This window comes from Plasmodium brasilianum, chromosome 12 (assembly GCF_023973825.1).
Source record: "Plasmodium brasilianum strain Bolivian I chromosome 12, whole genome shotgun sequence".
In the NCBI taxonomy this organism is placed as follows: Eukaryota; Apicomplexa; class Aconoidasida; order Haemosporida; family Plasmodiidae; genus Plasmodium; species Plasmodium brasilianum.
This window is the reverse complement of record NC_090125.1, coordinates 1,422,632-1,447,117: the sequence shown is the minus strand read 5'-3', so window position 1 is coordinate 1,447,117 and position 24,486 is coordinate 1,422,632. Positions and strand designations below refer to the sequence as shown.

The 24,486-nt window shown below is 25.9% G+C and overlaps 3 protein-coding genes across 3 annotated transcripts; 2 read left to right on the top strand and 1 right to left on the bottom strand.

Moving 5' to 3' along the window:
• Nucleotides 1–1,181: 1,181 nt before the first annotated feature.
• On the bottom strand, nucleotides 1,182–8,480 carry MKS88_004289 (uncharacterized protein; the record flags this gene model as incomplete). The annotated part of the gene is made up of 1 exon (XM_067217452.1): nucleotides 1,182–8,480. One exon carries the CDS (start codon nucleotides 8,478–8,480, stop codon nucleotides 1,182–1,184), a length of 7,299 nt encoding a protein of 2,432 aa, XP_067071879.1.
• A 3,330-nt stretch (nucleotides 8,481–11,810) lies between these two features.
• Nucleotides 11,811–12,623, top strand: MKS88_004288 (proteasome subunit beta type-7; the record flags this gene model as incomplete). The annotated part of the gene is made up of 1 exon (XM_067217451.1): nucleotides 11,811–12,623. One exon carries the CDS (start codon nucleotides 11,811–11,813, stop codon nucleotides 12,621–12,623), a length of 813 nt encoding a protein of 270 aa, XP_067071878.1.
• An 874-nt stretch (nucleotides 12,624–13,497) lies between these two features.
• Nucleotides 13,498–24,214, top strand: MKS88_004287 (uncharacterized protein; the record flags this gene model as incomplete). The annotated part of the gene is made up of 6 exons (XM_067217450.1): nucleotides 13,498–13,521; nucleotides 13,626–13,721; nucleotides 14,379–21,539; nucleotides 21,783–22,568; nucleotides 23,115–23,705; nucleotides 23,930–24,214. 6 exons carry the CDS (start codon nucleotides 13,498–13,500, stop codon nucleotides 24,212–24,214), a joined length of 8,943 nt encoding a protein of 2,980 aa, XP_067071877.1.
• Nucleotides 24,215–24,486: the final 272 nt, after the last annotated feature.

Below are 24,486 nucleotides of genomic sequence, written 5' to 3'. Positions count from 1 at the left end.
GAGGATCTTAAATTAAAAAAGTAAAACAAGATGTTTAAAAATGTTCAAATTTAAATGCAATGGTTTATAGGGTTTTAATTCTATCTTGAAGTTGAAAATTATTTGTTTTGTGTTTTTGCAAAAAATCATGAAATTGCATAATTTAAAGTATATAAAATTCCAAACTTATTTGAAACGTGTTTTATTAATTTCTTATTCGTAATGATATTTCTACACAAATTATATAACAGAATATTGCAAAAGGTAAAAAGAATAAAAAATATAAATATTGCGTGAAAAGTAAAATAGATAAAGAATATAAATAATATACATTTACAATGAAACAAAGACGTGTATAACTTTATACCTTTTTCCAAACATGAATAGGAAAAAAATAAAACAAAATGAATTTGTCACAAACTTACTCTTTTTCCTCTTTTGTCCTAAGTAACTATATGCTTACTTATATCATCTTATATAGCTTTCTAATGTAGCTAACTATGTGGTAATAATTAGAAAAAAAAATATATATACATATATAATATATATATATGTAATTTAAAATAATGCAGTTTTCCGCAGTTATGATTAATCAAAATTTAGACTTTAAGAGATTTTTTAACTATTTTTCATAAAGAATATACTTTTTGAATTAATAAATCAAAATATATCGTACACTGATTTAAGTTAAAGGGAAATACTTCAAACGTTTTACTATCCAATTCATAATACAGAAAAAAAAAGAAAAAAAGGTAGAAAGAAAGACTTCTATATAAATATACATATACCATTTTTTAATAAATATTAATAAAGCAATTTTCACATGTGCTTACATAATCATAGAATACATGATTAATAATTAAAAATGTTTATAGACAGAATAAGGAAACAAAAAAATTATATTAATAAGAAAAAAAAAATGAAAAAGGGCAGCAAAGAAAAAAAAGGGGTGAACTAATATATAGTGAAGTAAAAACATATAAATAAGCAAAACCACTAATGCTCCCAATTTTATATCTATATATAGGCGTGGATTGATCATGCATTTAATTATTAGAAAATATACATAGAGTCTGTAATGTAAAGAAAAAAAAAAAAAAAAATACAGACTGTATTAATAGTTTTTTTATTATATGTTTTTTATATAATATATATATATATATGTTCATATTTTTAGTCCTTTTAGAGATGTACCCCTATCGCTAAAATAATTTTTTAAAAACAGATGTAGCCATTTTGAAAGCGCTAGACATTGAAGTCTCGCTAGTTTGACTAGAAGGGGTTTCAACACTTTCCTTATTATTTTTTCCTTTGCTTTTTTCTGATTGTTGGAAAGATATGTTGTCATCTTCTTGACACATTTTTTTTGTGTATCTTCTAATTTTTCTGTTTTCATTAACGCTAATATTGCTGTTACTTAATCTTTTGGAATTAAAAGTACTTAAAGAAACATCAGTATCCTTCTTTTTTGAATATAAAGATGTATTACTTTTACCTTTTTCTTCTAGCACATTTTTTCTATCAATGTTCTTTTGTGTTAGCTTTAGTACATTATGATCTGGAATAAGACCTCCCATATTTTTCATGATAATTTCGTTATTTTTCTCAAACTCGTAAGTTATATTTTCGTTTTTCTTTTTTTTTTTATTTTCCTTTTGAGTGTAACCTTCAGCATTTTTATTATGATGAACATATTCCACCATCATCTTACTGTTATTATTGTCATTACCATAATTATTATCATTATATTTCTCATAACTACACTCAAAAAAATGATAATTATTATTATCGCCATCTTTACGTTGTTCTTTACAAACATTTATATATTTTTCTTTTAATTCCTCCATGTTATATATTTCTTTATCTTGATTTTGTTCGGAGAAATTTGGTTTTGTTAACATAGTTTGAAAGTTTCTATTATTTTCAAATTCATTTCTACAAAATTCACCGCTTTGTAAATTATTGAAGTCCTTCGAGACAAATTTCATCTGTCCTCTATCATAAAAGTTTATATCAATGAAATTGCTTTTACCAAAGAATTCTTTTGCAGTATCATTACTGTTATTGTTGTTATTCTTAATATTTATTCTATGATCTTTATGATCTTTGATGTTATTACTATTATCACCATACGGATTATTACTACTACCACTAGCATTGTTGCGGGTACTATCATTTTCATTGCTTTTATAAAATAGTGTTTCGTCCATTTTTATATTGCTAAATATATCCATTTTTGCATTGCTATTATGTACGTAATTGTTTTTATTTTTGTTCATATGAAACTGTTCTGTAGTATCACTTGGGATTATCATATTAAAAGTATTATTATTATTATTATTATTTCCTGTAATATTATTATCATTATTCCTTGTGACATAGTCCAAAGTACTACCATCATTGCAGTTGTTTCTGTTATTAGAAAAGTCGTTTGAATTATTTTTTTTATTTATATTATATGCACTTGTAGAACTTTTAAATTCGTATATATTATCCTTGTTATACTTACTTTCATTATATTCCAAATCTCCACAAAAATTTTGAGAAATTTTGTCAAAGTTTTTTCCCTTGGTGCTGCTAATAAACATTTTTTTTTTTGAATCTACTTTTTCCTTATTTCTTACATTATCTGCAATGAATATACTTTTATTATAAATAGATGCGGAATTATTGCAATCCATCGAACCCTTCGAATCGAATCTATTAAAATTATTGTTGTTATAAATATTATCAGAATTAATCATAGACGAATTTAAAAAATAGAAACAATCTGAATTATTAATAGATTTTTTAATGGAGTTTTTTTTTTTTATTTTTTTGGGGGAAGCAAAAAATTTTATTGTATTGTCTTTGTTTTTAATATAATCAAATGCAGTATTATTACAGTTATATTTATTGTCCAAATTGTTTCTATATAGTGATGTGTTTACAGTCATAATCGGAATAACATCCTCCTCCTCATAATCATTTTTACTTTGATAAACACTTTTCTTATTTTTTGTCAAAAAAATGTTTGGATAATAGGAGCTTTTATTGTTCTCTTTATCATCGTCTTTTAACTCATTCATGTACTGATCATTTGCTGTATAATCATCATTATGCATTTGGGGATAATATTTATTTTTTCCATTGTTTTCGTACCCATCCGCTGATTCTTTGTAGATACCTCCTGCATTGCTACCATTATCATTGTTATTGGTAAATGCTTTATTTTTTTCCTTAAGCATTTTTTTCTTTTTTTTTTTTAATAATTTTTTCTTCCTTTTTGACAACTTCTTTTGTTTCATAACATTTTGTTGAAACATGAGATGTTCGCATCCACTTGCTCTTTTCCTAAAGGAAACTTGCTTATCATTATTTTTTAGTTCAGAATTTTTGTTTACCATATATTTCTCTTTTATAGAATTGTTAGGGTCCATATCTTCCTTTGATTTATTATAACATAAATTTGTGTATATAACTCTTGAGTCGTTCCATGCATAGTAAGAACTTGGATCTAAGGTTGGACAATAGCACACTTCAATATCAGCTACCTTATCCGTCATATTGAGATATTCATTATTTGTACTTAAATACCATTCTAACTCTTCATATAATAATGGATCACATGCCCAATTTAGTTCTATATTCGTTTCTTTACTCCATCTTTTTTTTAAATACGCATGTACTTGCGGCCATTCTTTATCTGTTATTTTATCATTTAAATTACTTATAACTTTTTGTTTAGCTAATATTCTTAATAATGAATGAGATTTACGACTATTTCTCGAAACAAATTTGTTATATACATCTTTATCGAAAACTTCATCAAAATCTAGTAAGCTAGGTGCTGATCCAAATATGGTGAAGGGATTATAACAACTTTGCTCTTTTAATCTCTCGATAATTTTTTTTTTGTTATACCACTTGGGGTGGTATAATTTTATATTTGTTACATTAGTTATATTACTTTTTATACAGCCTTTTTTGGCATCATATATTGCACTATGTTCAACAATTTCTTTGTCCCTCAATATGCATATATTTTCTTCATTGTTTAAATCTCCTCCATGTTTTTGTAACAAATATAGGCAAATGTCAAAGTTATTAGATCGATTTTTTACTGTTAAGGGTTTCAGCACTTTGTGAAGTAATGGAATTTTTCCATTGAAATCTCGTAATATTTCTTCATATTTCTTTTCTGTAGACTCTAAATTATCAAAAGAGTTTAGCGAGTCCTTTAAAAAGCCAATTTCGTTGTCGTTGTCGTGGTCGTGGTCGTTATCCAGGTCGTCATTGTGACCATTGTTATTTTCCTTATCTTGGTCGATATCATTATCATTATCCTGAACATTATTATCATTGTTCTTTCCATTGTTGCTGTTTTCGAAGTCATTACCGTTATCTGTATGGTTGTCATTTTCATCATTTTTTAAGTCTTCGTCTGAGCCGAAACTATCTTCCCTGCTTAATCCATTTATTAGCGATGGATTTTTAAAATCATAACAATCCGTATAATTTAATTTCTTTTCTTCGTATTGATCACTATCTTTATTAGCATATTTTTCATAATATTTTATAAAAATGTCATTGCTATGATGATGTTCATTATTCTTCTTCAAATAGTACTCGCTATTTATAGAGTTTATATAATTATTACTGTATAAACTACTACTGTTATTATAATTACCAGTAATATTATTCATGCAATCCTTATTGTTATTGTACATGTTAATTTTCATATTATTCCCATAATTTGTTTTAGGATTATTATGTAAAACATATCCTCCTTTATTACCACTATTATTGTTTTTACTATTCATGTTTCTATTACTATTACCAATGCTGTTATCATTATTAAAACAGCTATTTCCACACTCGGCAATACTTACACTCGTTTCATAATGACAATTTTGATTAGAAAAAAAGGAAAATTTGTCTTTCTGATTTTTTAAAAAATTTTCTCCAAGCTTCTTAGATTCTAGGGGTATATAATCTGGGTTTAATATTTTGTCTTCATTACAATACCTTTCATAATCTTCATTAGTTCTGAAATTTGATGTACTTTCTTTCAAACATTTCATTAAACATTCATCAACTAAAAAATCATGTTCATTTTTATTCATTTTTATATCTCTATTCAATAACAAATTATGAAACCTACTACTATTGTGTGTTACTAACTTAATATCATTACTATGTCTCTTTCCAGTCTCTTCTATTATGAATGTTTTTTTCGATATCTTTTCTCTCTTATGTTTTGATTTTAAAAGACAAAAATCTTTAATATCTTTGGAAAAAATATTAGCAAAATTATAAAGCTTATTATTTTCTATATTTGACAATATCGGAGTTTTAAGTAACTCACTACTGGATAAAGAGTTTGTGCTCGATCTTAGGCTTTTTAATTCGGATAAACTGCCTATTACTAATTCGGAATTTCCTTCTGTATTATGCTTATTGTACGTAATTTGTTCAGTAAGGGCAATTTGCTTATTGTGCGCAACTAGCTTGTGTTCTCTGTATTCTGCTTCTTCTTTTGGGGAATCTATATTATCGCTGCCTGAGGATTTTATCTTTATGCCCTTCTGCAAAGGAGTTAAGCGTATAAAACAATTTTTAGTATTGTGTACATTTAAAGTTTTATCATTACTATTTTGTGATGATATTCTATAAAGAGAAACATTATTACACATATTATATAAACCATTGAAGCTACAGATAATACTGTTTTCCTCGTTTCTGTCTTTAAGATAACTATTAAAAGAATTATGTGCACTACTAAAATTATCGTTATCGATACTACTTCGTATGTAATTATTATTCGTGCTGTTATTAATAATCTCTGTATTACTAATATTTTCTTCAGATATGTTAATATATGAATCATTTCTTTTAACATTATTGATGTTAAAATTGTATTCATTAAATATATGCATACATGTATTATTACAGTTTCTATTTTTGGAACTATTTCTAGTATCATTAGGAAAAATATCCTTAGGACTTGTGTTGATTTCATTTCTACTACTACTATTACTACAACTATCATGGTTCCCCTCACTGTTATGTTCAATTTGCCCCTCATTTTTAACGTCACTATTGTTATTCGAATTAGTCATCAAACATTTATGGTAATTCCTAATGACACTCTTAGAAAGGTTTTTAATGTCCGTATTACTACTACTACTACTACGATGATGACTACTACTTCTAACACTGCTAATACCACTAGGGTTTGCTACATGTGAAACTATACTCTTATTATCTGTATATTCAGAAACGTTTAAACTGTCCAACTTACCTATTTTTTCGCTCAAGGTGCTACACTTATTATCTGCTATATTTTCTTGTTTAAATTTTACCTCGTTATTATTAGAGAACTTCTGTGCATTACCGAATTTACCTAAACGGGTATTATAACCTACAATTTTGCTTTTTTTTAACTTTTCGTTGATATATTCCCCCTTTGTGGATATATGCTTCTTACAATCTACAAAAATAATTCCAAATTTTTTAATACCATGTGATGATTTATCATTATCAAATATATTAGTACCATCTTTTAAAACATTTGTTATACATAATTCTCTTTTATTTTTATTTTTATTTTTATCAGTACAGTTAATTTTATTGTACGTATTAGTACAATTACTTTTAATGTTACAGTGATCGTAATAACGCATATTATAAGCTGCGTTACGCACTCTCTTATTATTACAACTACCATTGCTACTAGCACTACTGCTACTATTTCTATTGTAACTGTTACAACTATAAGATACATGATCTACTCCCTTATGTGCGGGGGAAGACACGCGGTTCACCATCTCCATTTTTGTAAATTTTTTTTTTTTTGATTTTATCTTTTTATTAATAATTTCCAATTTTTTAAATGATTGTTCTTTAGAGCAACTTCTGCCAACTTTTTGACTGCCTAAAATGGGTTTAAATTTAATATTTTTATTACCTGTTTTTGTTACGAGTAAATTATAACTCTCTTGTTTACTTAAATGTGTATTCTTAAAAGATTTGCAAGATGGATGAATTTTCTTCTTTTTCTTTTTCTTTTTCTTTTTCTTTTTTTTTTTCCTTTTACGTTTTACTGAAAAATAATTATCCGAATAATAATGCTTATGATATATATTTTTTGAACTTGTAGGAAATTCTTCCTTTTCTTTAATGGAATCACAAGCACATTTATTTTCCTTGTTGATACGTTTACTCAAGGAAAAGCTATCGCTACAACGCAGGCTACTATGAGAAACATTATGAAAACTACTTTGCACACTACGGCGAGTACTGCTCCTTTCACTATAGTGAATATTACAGTCGCTATGGTGGCAACATATATTACTTCTAGAATTACATACATTTTTACAATTTTTCTTATTTTTGAACTCTATATTTTTAAATAGTTTTCTAAAATAGTAGTTTGGTAGATCATTGTATTTTTTCAATTTGCATTTCAATTTTTTTATTTCGTTTTTGTTTATGCTGGAACTGAAGTTGCACCGGGAATAGCAGTTCTCATGCAGTATTTTATTTGCATAGTGCAGTACATTTTTATAATATTCATGTTCAAACTGATGTTCGTACTCATATTCAGAATTGTTTTTTTTTTGTTTTGTTTTTTCTTTTTCTCCATCTTTTTCTATTTCTTTTTCTTTTCTTCTTTCGATTTTCTTGTGTAATTTATTCGATAGAGTAATAATTGAATCCATTAAACTATTAGTGGTTAATTTTCGTTTACAGTATTTATTAAGAACCGTCTCCTTTGACCTATACCTATTTACATACGCTTTAGTATGCTTACTATTAGATACAATAGTCGTATCAAGTGCTACATTTTGTTGAATTTTATCAACATACTGCAACTTGCCTATTTTTTTTTTTTTATTATAAAACTGCTTATTACATATAATATCTTTACTGTCTATATTATGATTCGTTTTTGGTTCTAATTTTGAAATATTATTTAATTTGTATAAATCATAAAAGTGTTTTCTGTTTATACCTTTCCGTTTGTCTCCTGTGATTTCTCTAACATTCAATAAGTCTATTTTTGATCTCCTTCTACTGGGAAATATTTTTTTTTTTCCTTTTAAATGTAATAAAAATGAATTTGTTTCATGTTCAGAATTTTTTAAGATAACATTATAATTTATTCTTTTTGCTATAACTTGATTTTTATTCTTTTTAATTTTTGAAAATCTTTCTAATTGACATACTGCATTCCTTTTCTTTTTTATAAGAAAAAGTTTTGTTTTCCTATTACGTTCTGAACTAACTCTATTTTTTCTTGCATATAAAAATCTATATTTTGTGTTATTACTGTCCTTTAAAAACTTACGTGTTTTTATTATTTCCCTTTTGTATTTTGATGTATCCTTGCAGTACGGAGTAATTCTGTTTGCAATTACTTTTAACTGTGGGCTGTTTCTTTTATATGGTACCTTGCTACCTCTCGAATAGTTTATGCTATTTAATTTTTCTAATATGTTTTCTGTTAAAACAAGCATGGTTACAGTGTTTTATTATTAGTGTGCGTCATACCATCAAATGGGTGCTCACATATACAAGTACATGCACGTACACATGTATATGCAAACATATATATACAAGCACAAACGTATATGTTGTGTGCATTCACCAAAACGTACTGAAATTTACATATTCTTAATAGTTATCCATTTTGATTAACATCTTCTATATCTTGTGCATAATATTGTCATATGACTAAATGATGAATGTGTTACCTATTTTATTATTTTCTTTTTTACTTGCTTTGTTATTCGCTTATTCACTCACTTTGTCATTTGTACTTTAACAGCAATATCTTCTTATATAAAAAAGTCATAATAAGGTATAATACAGTGTCAATTATAGCACAAAATGATAATGGAGACATAAAAATAAAGGGGAAGATATAACATATATATAATACGTAAACTGTATTCAGAGTTCATTAATTAAAAATTCTACATTCATATAAGCAAATGTATCATATGCATATGTATGTGCAAATTGGTAAAAAAACACAATGTAAGCATTTTCTAATTTTTTTAAATTATGTAAATATATATATCATAAGTAGTAAATAGCATGTTAAAAATAAGATATATTTTTTTAAACATATATATAAGCGAAATTCAAATAGTTTCCGCAAAATGTATAAAACGCATACATACATATATATATATATATATGTATATAAAAATGAATATTTATGTATATGCATATGAATGTGTATGCATATGAATGTGTATGCATATGAATGTGTATGCATATGAATGTATATGCATATGAATGTATATGCATATGAATGTGTATGCATATGAATGTGTATGCATATGAATGTGTATGTATATGAATATATATGTACATATAAATATATATATGTAAAATAAAAAATTTACGCACTTAATACGTTCATATCACAAATGAATTACTCATAAACACGAATTCCTAGGTTAATAAAGTTTTCAATTTTTTTTTAAAATGCAAAAGTGGGATTATATATATATATATATATATATGTATATAATTACACACGGGGTGTGGGGGGGAATAAAAAAAAAAAATCTCGCATAAAGGAGAAAACTTTAAAAGATAATTAAAAAAAAAAAAAAGAAACCTTAATCATAATATCATTTTGCAAAGAACAAAAAAGATTTAGACATTTCATTAATAAAGATTTTTTTTTTTTTTTTTTTTGAACTCTCTTATGGCAAATTCAAATAAAAAAAAAAAAAGAAGGATGCATTAAGTGTATATAATTATTATTACAATCAAAAAAATGAAACGTTTTTCATTAAGTGTAAAAAGAATTTAATTACACAAAATATTCAATAATTTATTCACTTTATAATAATTTAACAATGTTACGAATTTTCTTATTTTTCTTTCTTAAAAAAGGATATTGTCTTTTTTTTTTTTTTTTTATGTTAGTATTTTTTGTTTTTTTTTTTAAAGAAAAAACATCGTAAATTCAAAAAATAAAGAAAATACAAATGTACGAAAAATATTAACAGGTAATAAAAAAGTCGTGCATTGTTTTTTTTTTTTTTTTTTTCTGGATAAAAAATTTACATGTCCTGTTAATAAAAAACAGCTTACTGTTCACTTCTTTTTATTTATGAAAAAAAAAAAAAAAAAATAGAAAAAAAGGCTGATAGTTTTGCATCATTGACTTACGATAGCATGTATTCTTCCTAGCTAAAAAAGGATTCCTTAGTATAAAAAAAAAAAAAAAATGAAATAAAATAAATAAAAAGAAAAATTATGTTTTTATATATATATCCATGTAATAACGAATAGCGCACGTATTTTTTTGAAAGACAAAATTTTTAATACTTCATAGAGATGTGTATGCTCGCGAATAAAATATGTTTTTTTTTTTTTTTATTCGCACAGCATAACAGGTGTAAGAAAAAGTCACAAACAGTTGATGGTAAAATGTATTTACATACATATATAAACATATAAATTATACATATATATATAAACATATATATATATATATATATATACGAACACATACATATATATACGTTTATACATACTTGTTTGTGAATGCGCATGGTGGTACACATATACAAACACTACTATGGACACGCCCATGAAATTCAAATTACTGTTGTTTTACTTTAAACTTATCATATTTTAACAAATTAAAATATTCCTGGAGAAATTAAAAGCTTAATTATAAAAATTATAAGATTTAACACATTGCATCAAATAACTATACATATTATTATAATTTTAATTATAATTATAATTATTTTTACTTTTTTTTTCCCCCCCCTCCGTTTGCACAAATATGAGAGAACGGTCACCAACTTAACAAATGACAAATAAACTTTTACGCAAATACAAAATACATATATTATATATATATATATATATATATATATATATATATATATATATATATATATATATATATATATACAAAGGCTCCTTAACAATATGAACATATGAAGAAAATCTCCTTTAATTCCTAATTTTATGTCCTTGAGAATGTTTTTTTTTTCTATTAAAGCCCCGAAATTTAATTCAACTAAACAGCTTATATGTTACTTAAATGTGCACAAGGAGGGGAAAAAAAATTTTGCACAAACTTTCAAAAAAAAAAAAACTCAACGCATAAAATATTGTACGCTTTTTTACCAATTATTCTGAGTGTACATTTTTGTTAATAAAAAAAAAAAAAAATTTATTTTCTCCATTTTAATAACTATGTAACCATTATACTGATCAAAAAATGATTCACTGGAACATTATTTTCTACGCAGGAATGGTATTTAAAGGTAATAGTTAATTTTTAATTACGCTTAAAATATGTTCTTTTGAAAGCATAAAATTAGTTTGTCAGATGAAGAAAAAGAAACTCATTGTGTACATAGCATATGTACGTATATATATGTTCGTATGTATGTACGTATATATGTTAATAAAACCGACGAATATAAATTTCATTTCAAACCACTAAATTAAAACTTGCAAATAATTTCAGATAAACGTTCTTTTAGTAACCTCAAAAAAAAAAAAAAAATATAATATATCTATACATATGTACATATATATATATATATTAAATACATGAACACATTTGTGGATCATATTTTTTAAAAAGGAATTTGTGCATATGCATATTGAAAAGAACTTTTCAAATTGAGAACATAAAATAGTTCGACTATCAAACAGCTTGATGGTAATTTCTTTTAAAATTTGGACAAACATTCCACGAAAAAAAAAAAAAATAGTAACGAATAAGTAATATAAAGATAATAATTTGGGAAAATATTTTTGTTATAACATTATATAAAAAAATACGATTTCAAGTAATCATGAAACTGGAATATATAAATGTTCTAAAAGAAGAAAACGGAGGATATAATTTTGAAAATCTAAGAAGAAATGAAATTTTAAAAGAAAAAGGAATAACATTTCCCCAGTTTCGTAAAACAGGAACAACTATATGTGGACTTATTTGTCAAAATGCAGTTATTTTGGGAGCTGATACAAGAGCAACAGAAGGACCGATAGTTGCTGATAAAAATTGTAGTAAATTACATTTTATAAGTAAAAATATCTACTGCGCAGGTGCAGGTGTAGCTGGTGATTTAGAACATACTACTTTATGGTTACAACATAATGTTGAATTGCATCGTTTAAATACCAACTCACAACCAAGAGTAGCCATGTGTGTATCAAGGTTAACTCAAGAATTATTTAAATATCAAGGATACAAAGTATGTGCAATAGTATTAGGTGGAGTTGATGTTACTGGACCACAATTATATGGTATACATCCTCACGGATCTTCATGTTTATTACCTTTTACTGCCTTAGGATCAGGATCTCTAAGTGCTATGGCTGTGTTAGAAGCAAAGTATAGGGATAATATGACCATAGATGAAGGAAAAGAACTTGTGTGTGAAGCTATATGTGCAGGTATATTTAATGATTTAGGTTCTGGTGGAAATGTAGACATATGTATAATAACAAAAGATGGTTCGCAACATTTGAGATCATATAAGCAACCAAATGTTCGATTATATCATTTACCTCATCCAACCATTTACCCAAAAGGAACTACACCTGTTTTGTGTGAAAAAATTGAAAATATAAAAAAATACATTACTGTGGAAGACTCGTAGGCTGGAATGTCTTTAGTACATAAGATTTTATTATTTTTTATGTACAGGACCTTTTCATTGTTTCTTTTCCTTTTTCTTTCATCATGTTGATTTTGTAAATATTGCAGTAAAATTTTTCTTTTTTATTTAATTTATAATTATAATATTTTTCCACCATTTTGCTACCATGTTTTCACCACCCCTTCCACAACTTTTTTTTTTTTTTTTTTTAATTTGAAATTATAACTACTCGATTAAAAAAAAAATTTGGGTACAATTTTTCTCTTTTTTATATAAAAAACTTATATAAAGACTTCTAATTTTAAAAAAGTATATATTGATATTATTACGAGCAAATAAAAACCTTTTAGCAATTGTTTCGACCCCCTAAATGTATATTTTAATTTTAAAAGGAAAAAAGAAAAATGGAAATATTAATATGATTGTGTATGTACATATATGCACATAAGTGTAGGATACATTTTGAATGCAAAAAGGAAGAATATATCAAATATTCAGATAACTAAAAGATTACCCCCCCTCGAAAGAGCGCGCTCTGTAGTGAACGCGAACATCTATATTATTTTACTTTGTTTTTTTATGTTTTTGTTTTTTTTATTTTTATTGAGCACCCCAGCAGTATTCATAATCATTTAAAAGATTAACGAATTTTTTAATATTAATATTAGCAAATTTGAATAAAGCACTCAGTACAGTGAATATTATTGAAGACACTTTCTACTTTTGTTGTCTTTTTATTTGAACTAAATGTCAAAAGGTATAAAAAAAAAAAAAAACAAAAAAAAAACACTAAAAAAGTATTAATACATATATACATATTTGCATACATATGTAGAATAAAAATATATTGGAGTATACATTACAATTTTGAAAAATGAAAAATAATGTTAAGAACAAAGTATAATTATTTCCTAAAATTAGTTACACAATTTTGAGTTATTATGTGCTTTGAATTTAATTTATTAATTAATGTTATATTTTTTTTTTTCCCCTTTTTATTAGTTTTCATCTGAAAAGCAACTAACGAGAAATATTTTTTTTTTTTTATTAGAAAAATGGATGTTCCATGGAGAAAAAAATACAAAAGTATCCATTGTTGTAAATAAAATATTTATTTATATTTTTTTTTGAAAACTGAATACAAAGATAATTTACAGCATGATAATAAGTATATTCTAAAATGAAAAAGATGAAAAAAAAAAAAAAAAAAAAAAAATAACAATAAATGAATAAATAAATACATGAAATATATCAGTGTTGTTCACATTTTATTTATAAGCGAGAATGTGAAAGGATAAACAGTTGTGTAATTGGGCTTTATATATATGACAGTTTTTATTATTTTCATTCAAATTGATCGAATTGGAAACTACTATGTGTAAATGGTTCAAAAAGTACATTAACGAATAAGCATAAATTACAAAATGGAGAAAATGATGTAAAAATGATGAAAATATGACGAAAAAATGGCGAAAAAATACAAAATTGTTTTGTTGGAATAAAAAAATATATATTTTTTTTAAATAGTTGACGTAAAATAAAAATATAACTTTTCTAATTTAAAATAAATAATAGAACTAAATTGCAAAGACAAATTAAGTACAGTGTTCATGCTATGGTGTGTGCACTAATAAAGAATTTTATAACGGAAGTAGGAATAAGAAGCTTAAGTAAAATGATTTTTCTTTTCTTTTCTTCTTTTTTCTTTTTTAATTTTTTTTTTACCGTGCCCCCTTTTAAAGAAATGTTTAATAGTTAAGTAAAATGAGTACTAATAAATTTGATGCTGATACACCAATAAGGGATAACAAAATAAAAAATGAATCTAACGAATATAACAACTTTAACGAATATGACGAATATAACGAATGTATCAACTATAAGGAATATAACGAATATAACAACCATAACGAATATGATGAATATGACGAATATAACAACCATAACGAATATGGCAAATATAATGAATATAACCATAACGAATATGACAAATATAATGAATATAACCATAACGAATATGATAAAAATGATAAATCCGACGAATCTAAAGAGTTTAATGAGTATAATGCTAAAAATGAACAAAACAGTAATATCTGTTTGTGTATTCACAATAATGTAAATATTTTTTGCGATAAAATTGACAATTTTTGTAATATTGGTAGTATTCTAAACACTTTTGCTAATGTAAGGGGCATAAGCAATTTTAAGATAAATAAATGCAATGTAAAGGATATTAGAAATATACATAATAATATTCACATGAATATATGTAACATCAGAAACAACGGAAATGACAAAAGCAAAATGAATAAGACAAATGATATAGTCTGTGGGTGCGAAATGAACAGTACAGAAAATAATAAACATTACATAAGAAATAATATTTCTGCGTATATTCCCAAATATATTAATAGTAATAATTTGTTAAATAACGTTAATGCTTTTAATCATGTTAATACAAATAGTAATGCATTTATTAAAGATGAAAACAATACAAGCTATAATAAAAGAAAGTCTAAAGATTTTAACAGTTTAGATATCATCCATAAAAAAAAATGTATTGAAGAAAAAGAAATTTTACTTAATGAATCACATAGTGCAGATAATTTACTTAAGTGCAAGGATTCAAAATTAAACGATACTTCTTATTCTTTAAACATTAAGTGCAGCAATAATAACGAAGCTAATATTTTTAAACGAAATAATAAAAGTGAAATATTTAGGGGAAATTATTATAAAAATTGTGTGTGCAAAATGGAAAATAATGAAGAATTTTATGATATCCCCACAGAGAGTCCATGTACTAAGGTGAAGTTTGACACATTTATGGAATCGCAACATGAGAATAGCTTATTAAATTATAACAGGGATATCGATACTTTTTTAAGTAAAGAATTTGATAGTTATGATGCACATTTTAATTGTATTGAAAGTAATTTAAGGGACAACTCAATCGAAAAAACTACCTATATGAGAAACAAAAGTGGGAACGACCCTTACAATTTTACAAAAAGTGAGAGTAGGTCATATAATTGTACAAAATGTGAGAATAGGCCATATAATTTCTCAAAATATCAGAATGTTTCATCCACTTTTGTAAAAAATAAGATTAATGAGAAGCATACAAATTTACATGAACAGGGAAATATTTGCACGTTGGGAGAAGGTGAAGAAACATTAAATTGTCCACATATGAAAGAAGTGGAAAAAAATGATGTAATATATAAAAAAATGGAACAAAATTATAAAAATATTATGAACAACCACGAAAAGAGCATTAAATGTTCAGAAAAAATGTTAACTTTTGATGAACAGTTAATGAATAATAACACCCCTTTTTTTTCTTGTACTTACGACTGTCTTGTCAACAGTGAGGGGGAAAATGTGAAAGACAGTAAAAGCGGTATTAATAATTCACATAGTAAGAAAAAAAAAAAAAAAAAAAATGAAAATTTGATTAATTATGATATGCATTTAACGGATGAAAATAGAGTTATAAGTGAAAATATGACCTATACGAATAGTTTACTTAATATTTACGAAAAGGATAATTCATATAATGGATATGTGTGCAATATTTATTATAATAAAAAAAATATGAACATGTACATAAATAATTTTAATAAAAATAGAGAGGAATGTAGTGATAATAATATTTGTAAGAATCACACCTCGACATATGTAAATAAGTTTACAAAGTCTGTAATATATACAGGGGAAAAAAACAGGACTTTAGTTGAAAGTATAAATTGCTATGATTATAATTTAGTTGCAAATAAGAAAGATTTTTTATTTGAAAAAAATGGATCAAATGAAAAATGTTTTTACATGAACGGTCATAATTTTGTGAATATTTTAAAAAAAAATACAAACCCGAAAAATACAATTTATTGTTATGGAAAAAAAGACTCGCATAATTTTTTTAACAAAAACATTAATTGCGAAATTAAAGATTCACACATGAACACAAGTAATATATATGAAAGTACTTGTGATCAAAATAACAAAAAAAATGTATATAATGAGAAAAAGAACGTACATATGGACCTATTAAAAAAGTCAACTACGTATGACCATGTATTAACAAATAATATTTTAACAAGTAAATTTAATAATAATAAAATAAAAGTAACTTCTGAAGGTTATAAAAAAAATGAAGATAAGTTAAACAAAGATATGACACAGTTAGTTAATGATCATATTTTGAACGAGATAAATTATGGGTTTCCAAATAAAATGGATGATATGCAAATTGCGAATGAAAATGTTGAAGATAGGCCCTTACTCGTTTTAGCAGAAGAGCTGCTTTTAAAAAATAATTTTAACGAAATAAAGCATAATGAAGTAATATTAAACAGTAATAATAATAATTATGGTGATAATTATAGCAGTAATACATGTAATAATAAGAATAATTGGAGTAATAGTAATAAAAGGAATAATAACGAGGATAAAGAAATGTTTACGCGTGCAAAATATTATGTAGAAGACAGCCGCATCAGTATTTCACGCAATAAACACCTTAATTTAAAACCAAGCGGGATTGACAGTTATGCAAAAGGACAGCCAAATGGATTATACGAATTTTTGGAGATTTATGATAAAAGCGAAGTTATAGATAAACGGAAAGAAAATGAAATCGATGAGTTTTTGGACATTTATGATTGTGCTAATAGTAAAGGGAATATTAAAAGGAGTAGTAACAGCAATTGTAAAAATAGCAGTCATAGTAACAGTAACTGCAATAGCAACTACGATAGCAACTGCAATAGCAACTACGATAGCAACTGCAATAGCAACTACAATAGCAACTACAATAGCAACTGCAATAGCAACTACAATAGCAACTGCAACATCAACTACAACATCAACTCTCACAGTAATAGCAATAGTAATCACAATAAATGCTCGACTAATAAGGTTGAAAGCCCAAAAGACGAATTTTTAGAAATTTACAACAAAATTAATGGAATTGCGCAGAGTGACAAAAATGACAAGGATGATGAGTTTTTAGAGATTTATTTGAAAAATGAAAATATAAAAAGTAAAAAAGTGGATGAGTTTTTCGAAATTTACGATAAAATAACTGATAAGGAAAAAGATACTGAGGCAAATGAACAACATTGTGTTTTTGATAATTTGAAAAAAGGTGAAATCCTTGAATTTATGGATGGTTACGATGTAAATAAGAATTTAAACAATTTGAAAAATAATTTATCGTTTGTATATGGTTCAGAAAAAAGTGTTAGTTTAAATAAAGACACCTTAAATAGAATAAGAAATATAACATTAGATGAAAATAGCAGTTCGTATAATGGGAATGTTAACATAAATAATAAGTTAAATGTATCAGTTACTTATCCTTTAGGAACAGAAATTAACATAAAGAATGATAATTTAATAAATAGTAGAATAGTAGGATGTAATGATATGAACAGTTCATGTAATAAAAATACAGTTCCAAATGAAGAAAGTGAAATAGACTATTTACAATTATACAGTAAGAATTACACATGCGACATAAATAATAAGGCGAATAGGTCATTTATGTATGCTTCCGGAAAAGAAGTTAGCATTAATAAAAATATTTTAAATGAAATGAGACAAAGACTATTTAATGATGACAACAACGAAGCGAGTGATAGAAATATAAACGTAGGTGGTGTGCTGAACAGTTCATTTACATATGCATCCGGAAAAGAAGTTAAAATAAATAAAAATATTTTAAATGAAATGAGGCATAGGCTATTTGATGATGATAATAAGGAAGCGTGTGATAGAAATATAAACGTAGGTGGTGCGCTGAACAGTTCATTTACGTATGCCTCAGGAAAAGCAATTAGCATAAATAAAGATATATTAAAAGAAATGAGACATAGACTATTTGATGATGATGATAACGAAGCGATTGAAACAAGTATGAACGTAAATAATGACCACAATGGTTCATTTACTTATGCCTCAGGAAGAGAAGCAAGTATAAATAAGGATATATTAGAAGAAATGAGAAACAAGCTATTTAGCGACGATTTTGAGGAGAAGGAAGGATATACAGAAAATGTTAAAAATATTAAAAAATGTGGAAAAAATGAAAAAATTGATAAAAATGATAAAAATGAAAAAATTGATAAAAATGATAAAAATGAAAAAATTGATAAAAATGAAAAAAACGAAAAAATTGAAAAAATTGAAAAAATTGAAGCAAATATTACTTCTGAAAATTGTAATGAAATTATGTTTAAGGAGAAAAACGAGGCAACCTGTGGTTCTCTAGTGTTATACATATCAGAGAAAGAAGAAGAGGAATACACAAATGAAAAAACATACAAGAAGGTAAAGAGCGCATTAAATAATGAGGATAATTATATACATGTTGAAAAAATAAATAAAACAAAAGTAACGAATGTCCTTCATGATGTAGGGAATATATCAAAAAAAAAAAGAAAATTTGGAGGTTTATTTTTAGATGATCAAGAAGCTGTTGATTCTAAGGAGAATAGAAGCATCTATTCGAAGTATGTCACAAAAAAGAATTTAGAAAAAATTGCTTCCTTATATAAAAGTAATATTATAGAAGTGTGTGAGGGATGGGTAGTAAAGGAACAGGAATTATACGAATCAGAAGGATATAATGAAATTATGAAAAAAGTACAAACATTTAAAAAGGAGTGTTGCAATAATAGCAGTACTGATGGCAATATAGGTGGCAGCAGTGGTAGCAGTAGTGGCAGTGATGATGGCATATTTTTGGGCGATAATACTATTTTACGAAAAAAGGAAGGAATAAAAAAATTAAATAATAATGTAAAAAGTAAGAAAAAGAAATTTATTAACCCAAGGAAACGTAAGATAAACAACGAAACAAAGGAAACCGAGATTGTAGAACTCATTAATAGCAGTAATAATAATAATACGAATAAAGAACTAGATTTAAATATGAATGTAAGAAATTATTTAAAATTAATAAAAGATATATTTGTCTGTTTGTCAAAAAATAAAAAGTTAAAAAATAGGAGTATGGTGAAAAACACCTTAATGTTCATAAATGAAAATAAAAGTCCATATACATTTAATTGGTTTAATAATGATTATTTATATTTTTTTAAAAATATAGAGAAGAATGAATATTATGTATCTGATATGAATGTACTTTATGAACTCTTTATATTAATAACAAAACAGATGAATATATTTGATGCTTATGATTTTACTTGGTTTTCAAAAAAATATAAAATAATAACTACAGAATTAATACGTAAATATAAAAAGGAGTTGAAAGGAAAGTATACAAGTATGAAGAAGGAGTTTATTGGTATGAATGGAGACTACAAATATGGTTTTAACAACATAGTAGATTCTAAATCCCATTACAAGAAATTTATCCAAGCATATCTGAATGGAAAAAACGTCTTTTTGAGCGAAAATATGGGAAATAGGGATTGGAATCGTCATAATGTGAATAATACTAGTGCTAATGACAATAGCGGCAGTAATTCTAATTCTAATGATTATGTAGGTTCCCAAGAGGATGGAGTAAAAATTGGGACCTACAATAATGGAGGAGTACGAAAAGGAAAGGAAATTTACAATTATACTTGTGATGACAAATATAAATTTCGCGAAGAAGTAAACGGAAGTGCATTCATGGGTGCAAGCACACGTTCGCAAAGTGAAGCAGCAAAAGGTAGTGAAATTGTACATTGTAGTAAGACAAGTAAGAACAGCGAAATGTACGACAAAGCGAATGATGGTTACAGCAGCACATGCGATGAATGGTTTGGCGTGTCCGATGTGGATGAATGGAATTCAGAAAAAAGGGAAGATGATAAAATAAAAAAAAATAATTATTCGATGATGATGATGATAATTAAAAGTATTGATGAAGTCGAACCACCTTCACCTATTGAGTTTATGTTTAAGTTGTTAAAAAAATATATTGAAGAAAAGAAAAAAAAAAAGAAGTGTATTTTACAATTAATACAAGACAACAGCTTGTCGTATAAGGTGCCTGTAAATGTACGAGTGGAAAAAATTATTAGTATAAAGAAAAAAGAAGAAGGGGAAGAAGCGGGAGAAAAGGAGGAAGGGGAAGAAAAGGAGGAAGCGGATGAAAAGGAGGAAGCGGATGAAAAGGAGGAAGCTGGTGAAAAGCAGGAAGCAGGTGAAAAGCAGGAAGCGGGTGAAAAGCAGAAAGCAGGTGAAAAGCAGGAAGCGAGTGAAAAGCAGGAAGCGGGTGAAAAGGAAGAAGGAGAAAAACATGAGTATATGCTAATTTTAAGTGACAACTTTGATTACATCTATTGTAAGTTAAGAGATGACCATTTAAAAAATTTATTAATTGGTCGTAAAATTAGAGAAGGTAATATTTTAAAAATTAATTCTTTTGATATGTCAAATAACATACAAGAAGAAAGTGGAAATATAAATTTAAAAAAAGGACATTTCTTCACCCTTTCTAGTAATGACTTAATAAATATTGACAAGAAAAATGAGTTGAAAATAGGATTATCAAAATATAAAGCTAAAAGAATTAGGAGTATCCAAGATTTTGGAAATTATTGTTTTTATATTGATGTAATAATTATAAGTAAGAGTGATTTTTCCTATGGGTTTTATGACCAAACAAGGAAAAAATATTTTCTTTTAAATAGTACTATTTATGAAAAGATTGTTTATAATTTAAAAAATGAATTGACAAAGTTCTATCATGAACAAAATTTTCAAGAAAACAACATACAAGAGAATAGTAAATATCAAAAATTAAAAAATGAGTTGAGTATGTATCTCGAGGCAACTACTTTTTGCACACTACAAGCCATAGATTTCGCTTCCTCCGAAAAAATAAAGGATGAGGCAATCTTCGATGACAAAATAGAGCAAATAATAAATTCATTGTGCCAAGTTAAAATATTTAAGGTCTCTCAGCATTTGCGCAAAAACGCGCACATGTGCATACGTGTACATATGGTCGTTACATGCTATATGGAAATAAATTAATTATTATGTTTATTTTGTTTTACTGTGATATAATTATTTCCCTTTATTTTACACCATTATGTTTTACTGTGTTGTTGTTGTTTTCCTTTATTTTATGCAATTTTGTTTTACTGTGTGATTATTTATTTTATTTTATTTTATTTTTTCTGTCCGTTTTTCCAGATTGATCATGAAACATATGAAAATTTGTGCAAAGGTAGCCGCATTCAACTATTTAATGTCTTTGTTCAAAAATCAAATAGAAATTATAAATTTAGAAAATATTCCGAAGAGCATATATTGGATGATTTTATGTATAACATATTCCAAGGAAGTAAAAGAGTTAACTATATGAAGAATCCATTAAATTATGATATATTTGAATCTCTTTTTTTAAAAGAAGACAGAAAAAACAGCGATGCTACTTCCTGTAGTGATTATGATAATTATTTAAAATATTTCAGTAGCACCTTTTCAAAACGTTCACAGTTCACACCTATTGTTTTTCAAGCAACTCACTTAACGCATATTAATTTTAATTGCAATTATAAAAGTAAATTATTTGATGCTCTTCATAGGGCGTTAACTAAAAGGAGTTGTGTGTCAGTAAAGGAAGAAGGTAATAACAGTAATGGTACTAATAGTAGTAATAACAGTAATGGTACTAATAGTAGTAATAATAGAAATGGTGCTAATAGTAGTAATAATAGAAATGGTGCTAATAGTAGTAATAACAGGTACGAAGTGGAACATATGGGAAAGGCGACAGAAGAGACGGAAGGGGTATACCCACCTTTTATTTATACAAATGTTTTTAAAATACCTGTATTATCAAGAACGCATATGGACCTTTTCAAAAACTATGTAAAGTTATATGGTAATGCTAAGAATTTGTGCTTTGATCTGATTAGAGGGAATTTTTATACTGTCTCGGGACTGATAGTTCATTATACGGACGTAGAAATTAAGGTAACGAAAAAAGGAAGCAAGAAAAATGGAGTAAAAAGAATGCATCAAAACAAAATGCATCAAAACAAAATGCAGCAAAACAAAATGCAGCAAAACAAAATGCAGCAAAACAAAATGCAGCAAAACAAAATGCAGCAAAATAAAATGCAGTAAAATAAAATGAAGCAAAATAAAATGAAGCAAAATAAAATGAAGCAAAATAAAATGAAGCAAAATAAAATGAAGCAAAATAAAATGAAGCAAAATACAAACTGATGAGAGAAAAAACATGATTTTTCCTTAGTGTTAAAAATCGAAAAAAAAAAATTTTACGAAATTCTGCCTTGGTGTAGTTCCTTTGATAATATCATACGATTAGTCGTCTCCGGTTTTTGGAATAATATTATATTTAGAGCATTTTTTTGTTCTTACGAATTAAATATTTATTATGTGTATGTATATTGTACATGTATATGCATGTATGTACATGTACGTGTAGACAAATATGCACACATACTCATACGTATAAACCTATTTTCATACGTTTTATTCATTTTTTCTTCGTAGGAAGTAGTTGATTACAGATGTGCTGAGAATAATAAAAAAGTTATGTATTACAAAATTTTTTTGCTAACATCGAATGGAAATTTATGCTGCATAAGCATTTCAATGGTATCTCCAGATTTTTTAGTTTCAGCTTATAAAAAGGACTTTGAGTACAAGGAAAGAGAAATATATAAAAAGATGATTCATGTAGAGTACTGTTATACGGACATGAAGGAAAAGAAAAATAATGATAATAAAAAATATGATATGGATGGTAATAATAGTAATAATAATATTAATGGTAACAATAGCAGTAACAATAGCAGTAACAATAGCAGTAACAGGAGCAGTAACAGGAGCAGTAACAGGAGCAGTAACATCAACAGTATCAGTAGTAGTAATAATTTCAAATCGAGTAGGAATTATTCTAATAATAACCATTACTTATTTAATTACTTATATAAATATGAACGAAAAAGTGAAGAAGAATACAGTACCAAGGATGATGTACTTTTAAAAAAGGGGGATATTTTCATTTTTTTTAAAGACGCAGAATTTATAAACTACGATGAAAAGTATGACATTTTTAACTTCCGCTCCTACCATCACCCGGTAATTAAGGTTGCACAAACGTATACATGTATGTATATATATATATTTGTGTAAAAGTACATACACATGTTAGTTTTGTACGGACAATGTTGAGAGCAAAGTGACAAACGTGTTAAGGGAACATGCTGCAGCACCAGAACTGCGTATAATTTTTTTTTCATATTTTCATATATTCATATTTTTATCGTTTGATATTTTTTTATTTTTTGATTTTTCTTTGGCAGAATTTTCACATTTTAAAGCTGTACTCAAACGAGTTTGAGAGCATAAATAGGGACTTGGCAGAATTAATACGGGAAAATTACATAACTTGTGATAATAATAGACTAGTAGTAAAATTAGTGGACAACGACAAAATGAATCTTAATAAGGACAATTTACATTATATGCGCTTTTTGTATTTGTTAATTTATTCAAAGTGGAAATCTATTGAATTAACGGGAGTTTGCTTAAAAAATAATTATTTACCCAACTTCTTAAAAAATATCTGGAATAAAATTGTTAAGTGACATTTGTCGAAGTAAATATATAATTACCTGTATTTTTTTCCCCTTAATGTATTCTATTTTATTATAATGTATTTAACTGTAACATATTATATTACGTTATACTGTACTATACTATATTTTATTTTATTGTATTATATCATATTGTATTTTATATTATTTTATTTTTCATTTTTCATTTTTCATTTTTCAGTGTCATAATTGATTTCGCGTTAATATTTTTTATTTTTATATATTTTATTTTTATTTTTATATATTTTATTTTTATTTTTATA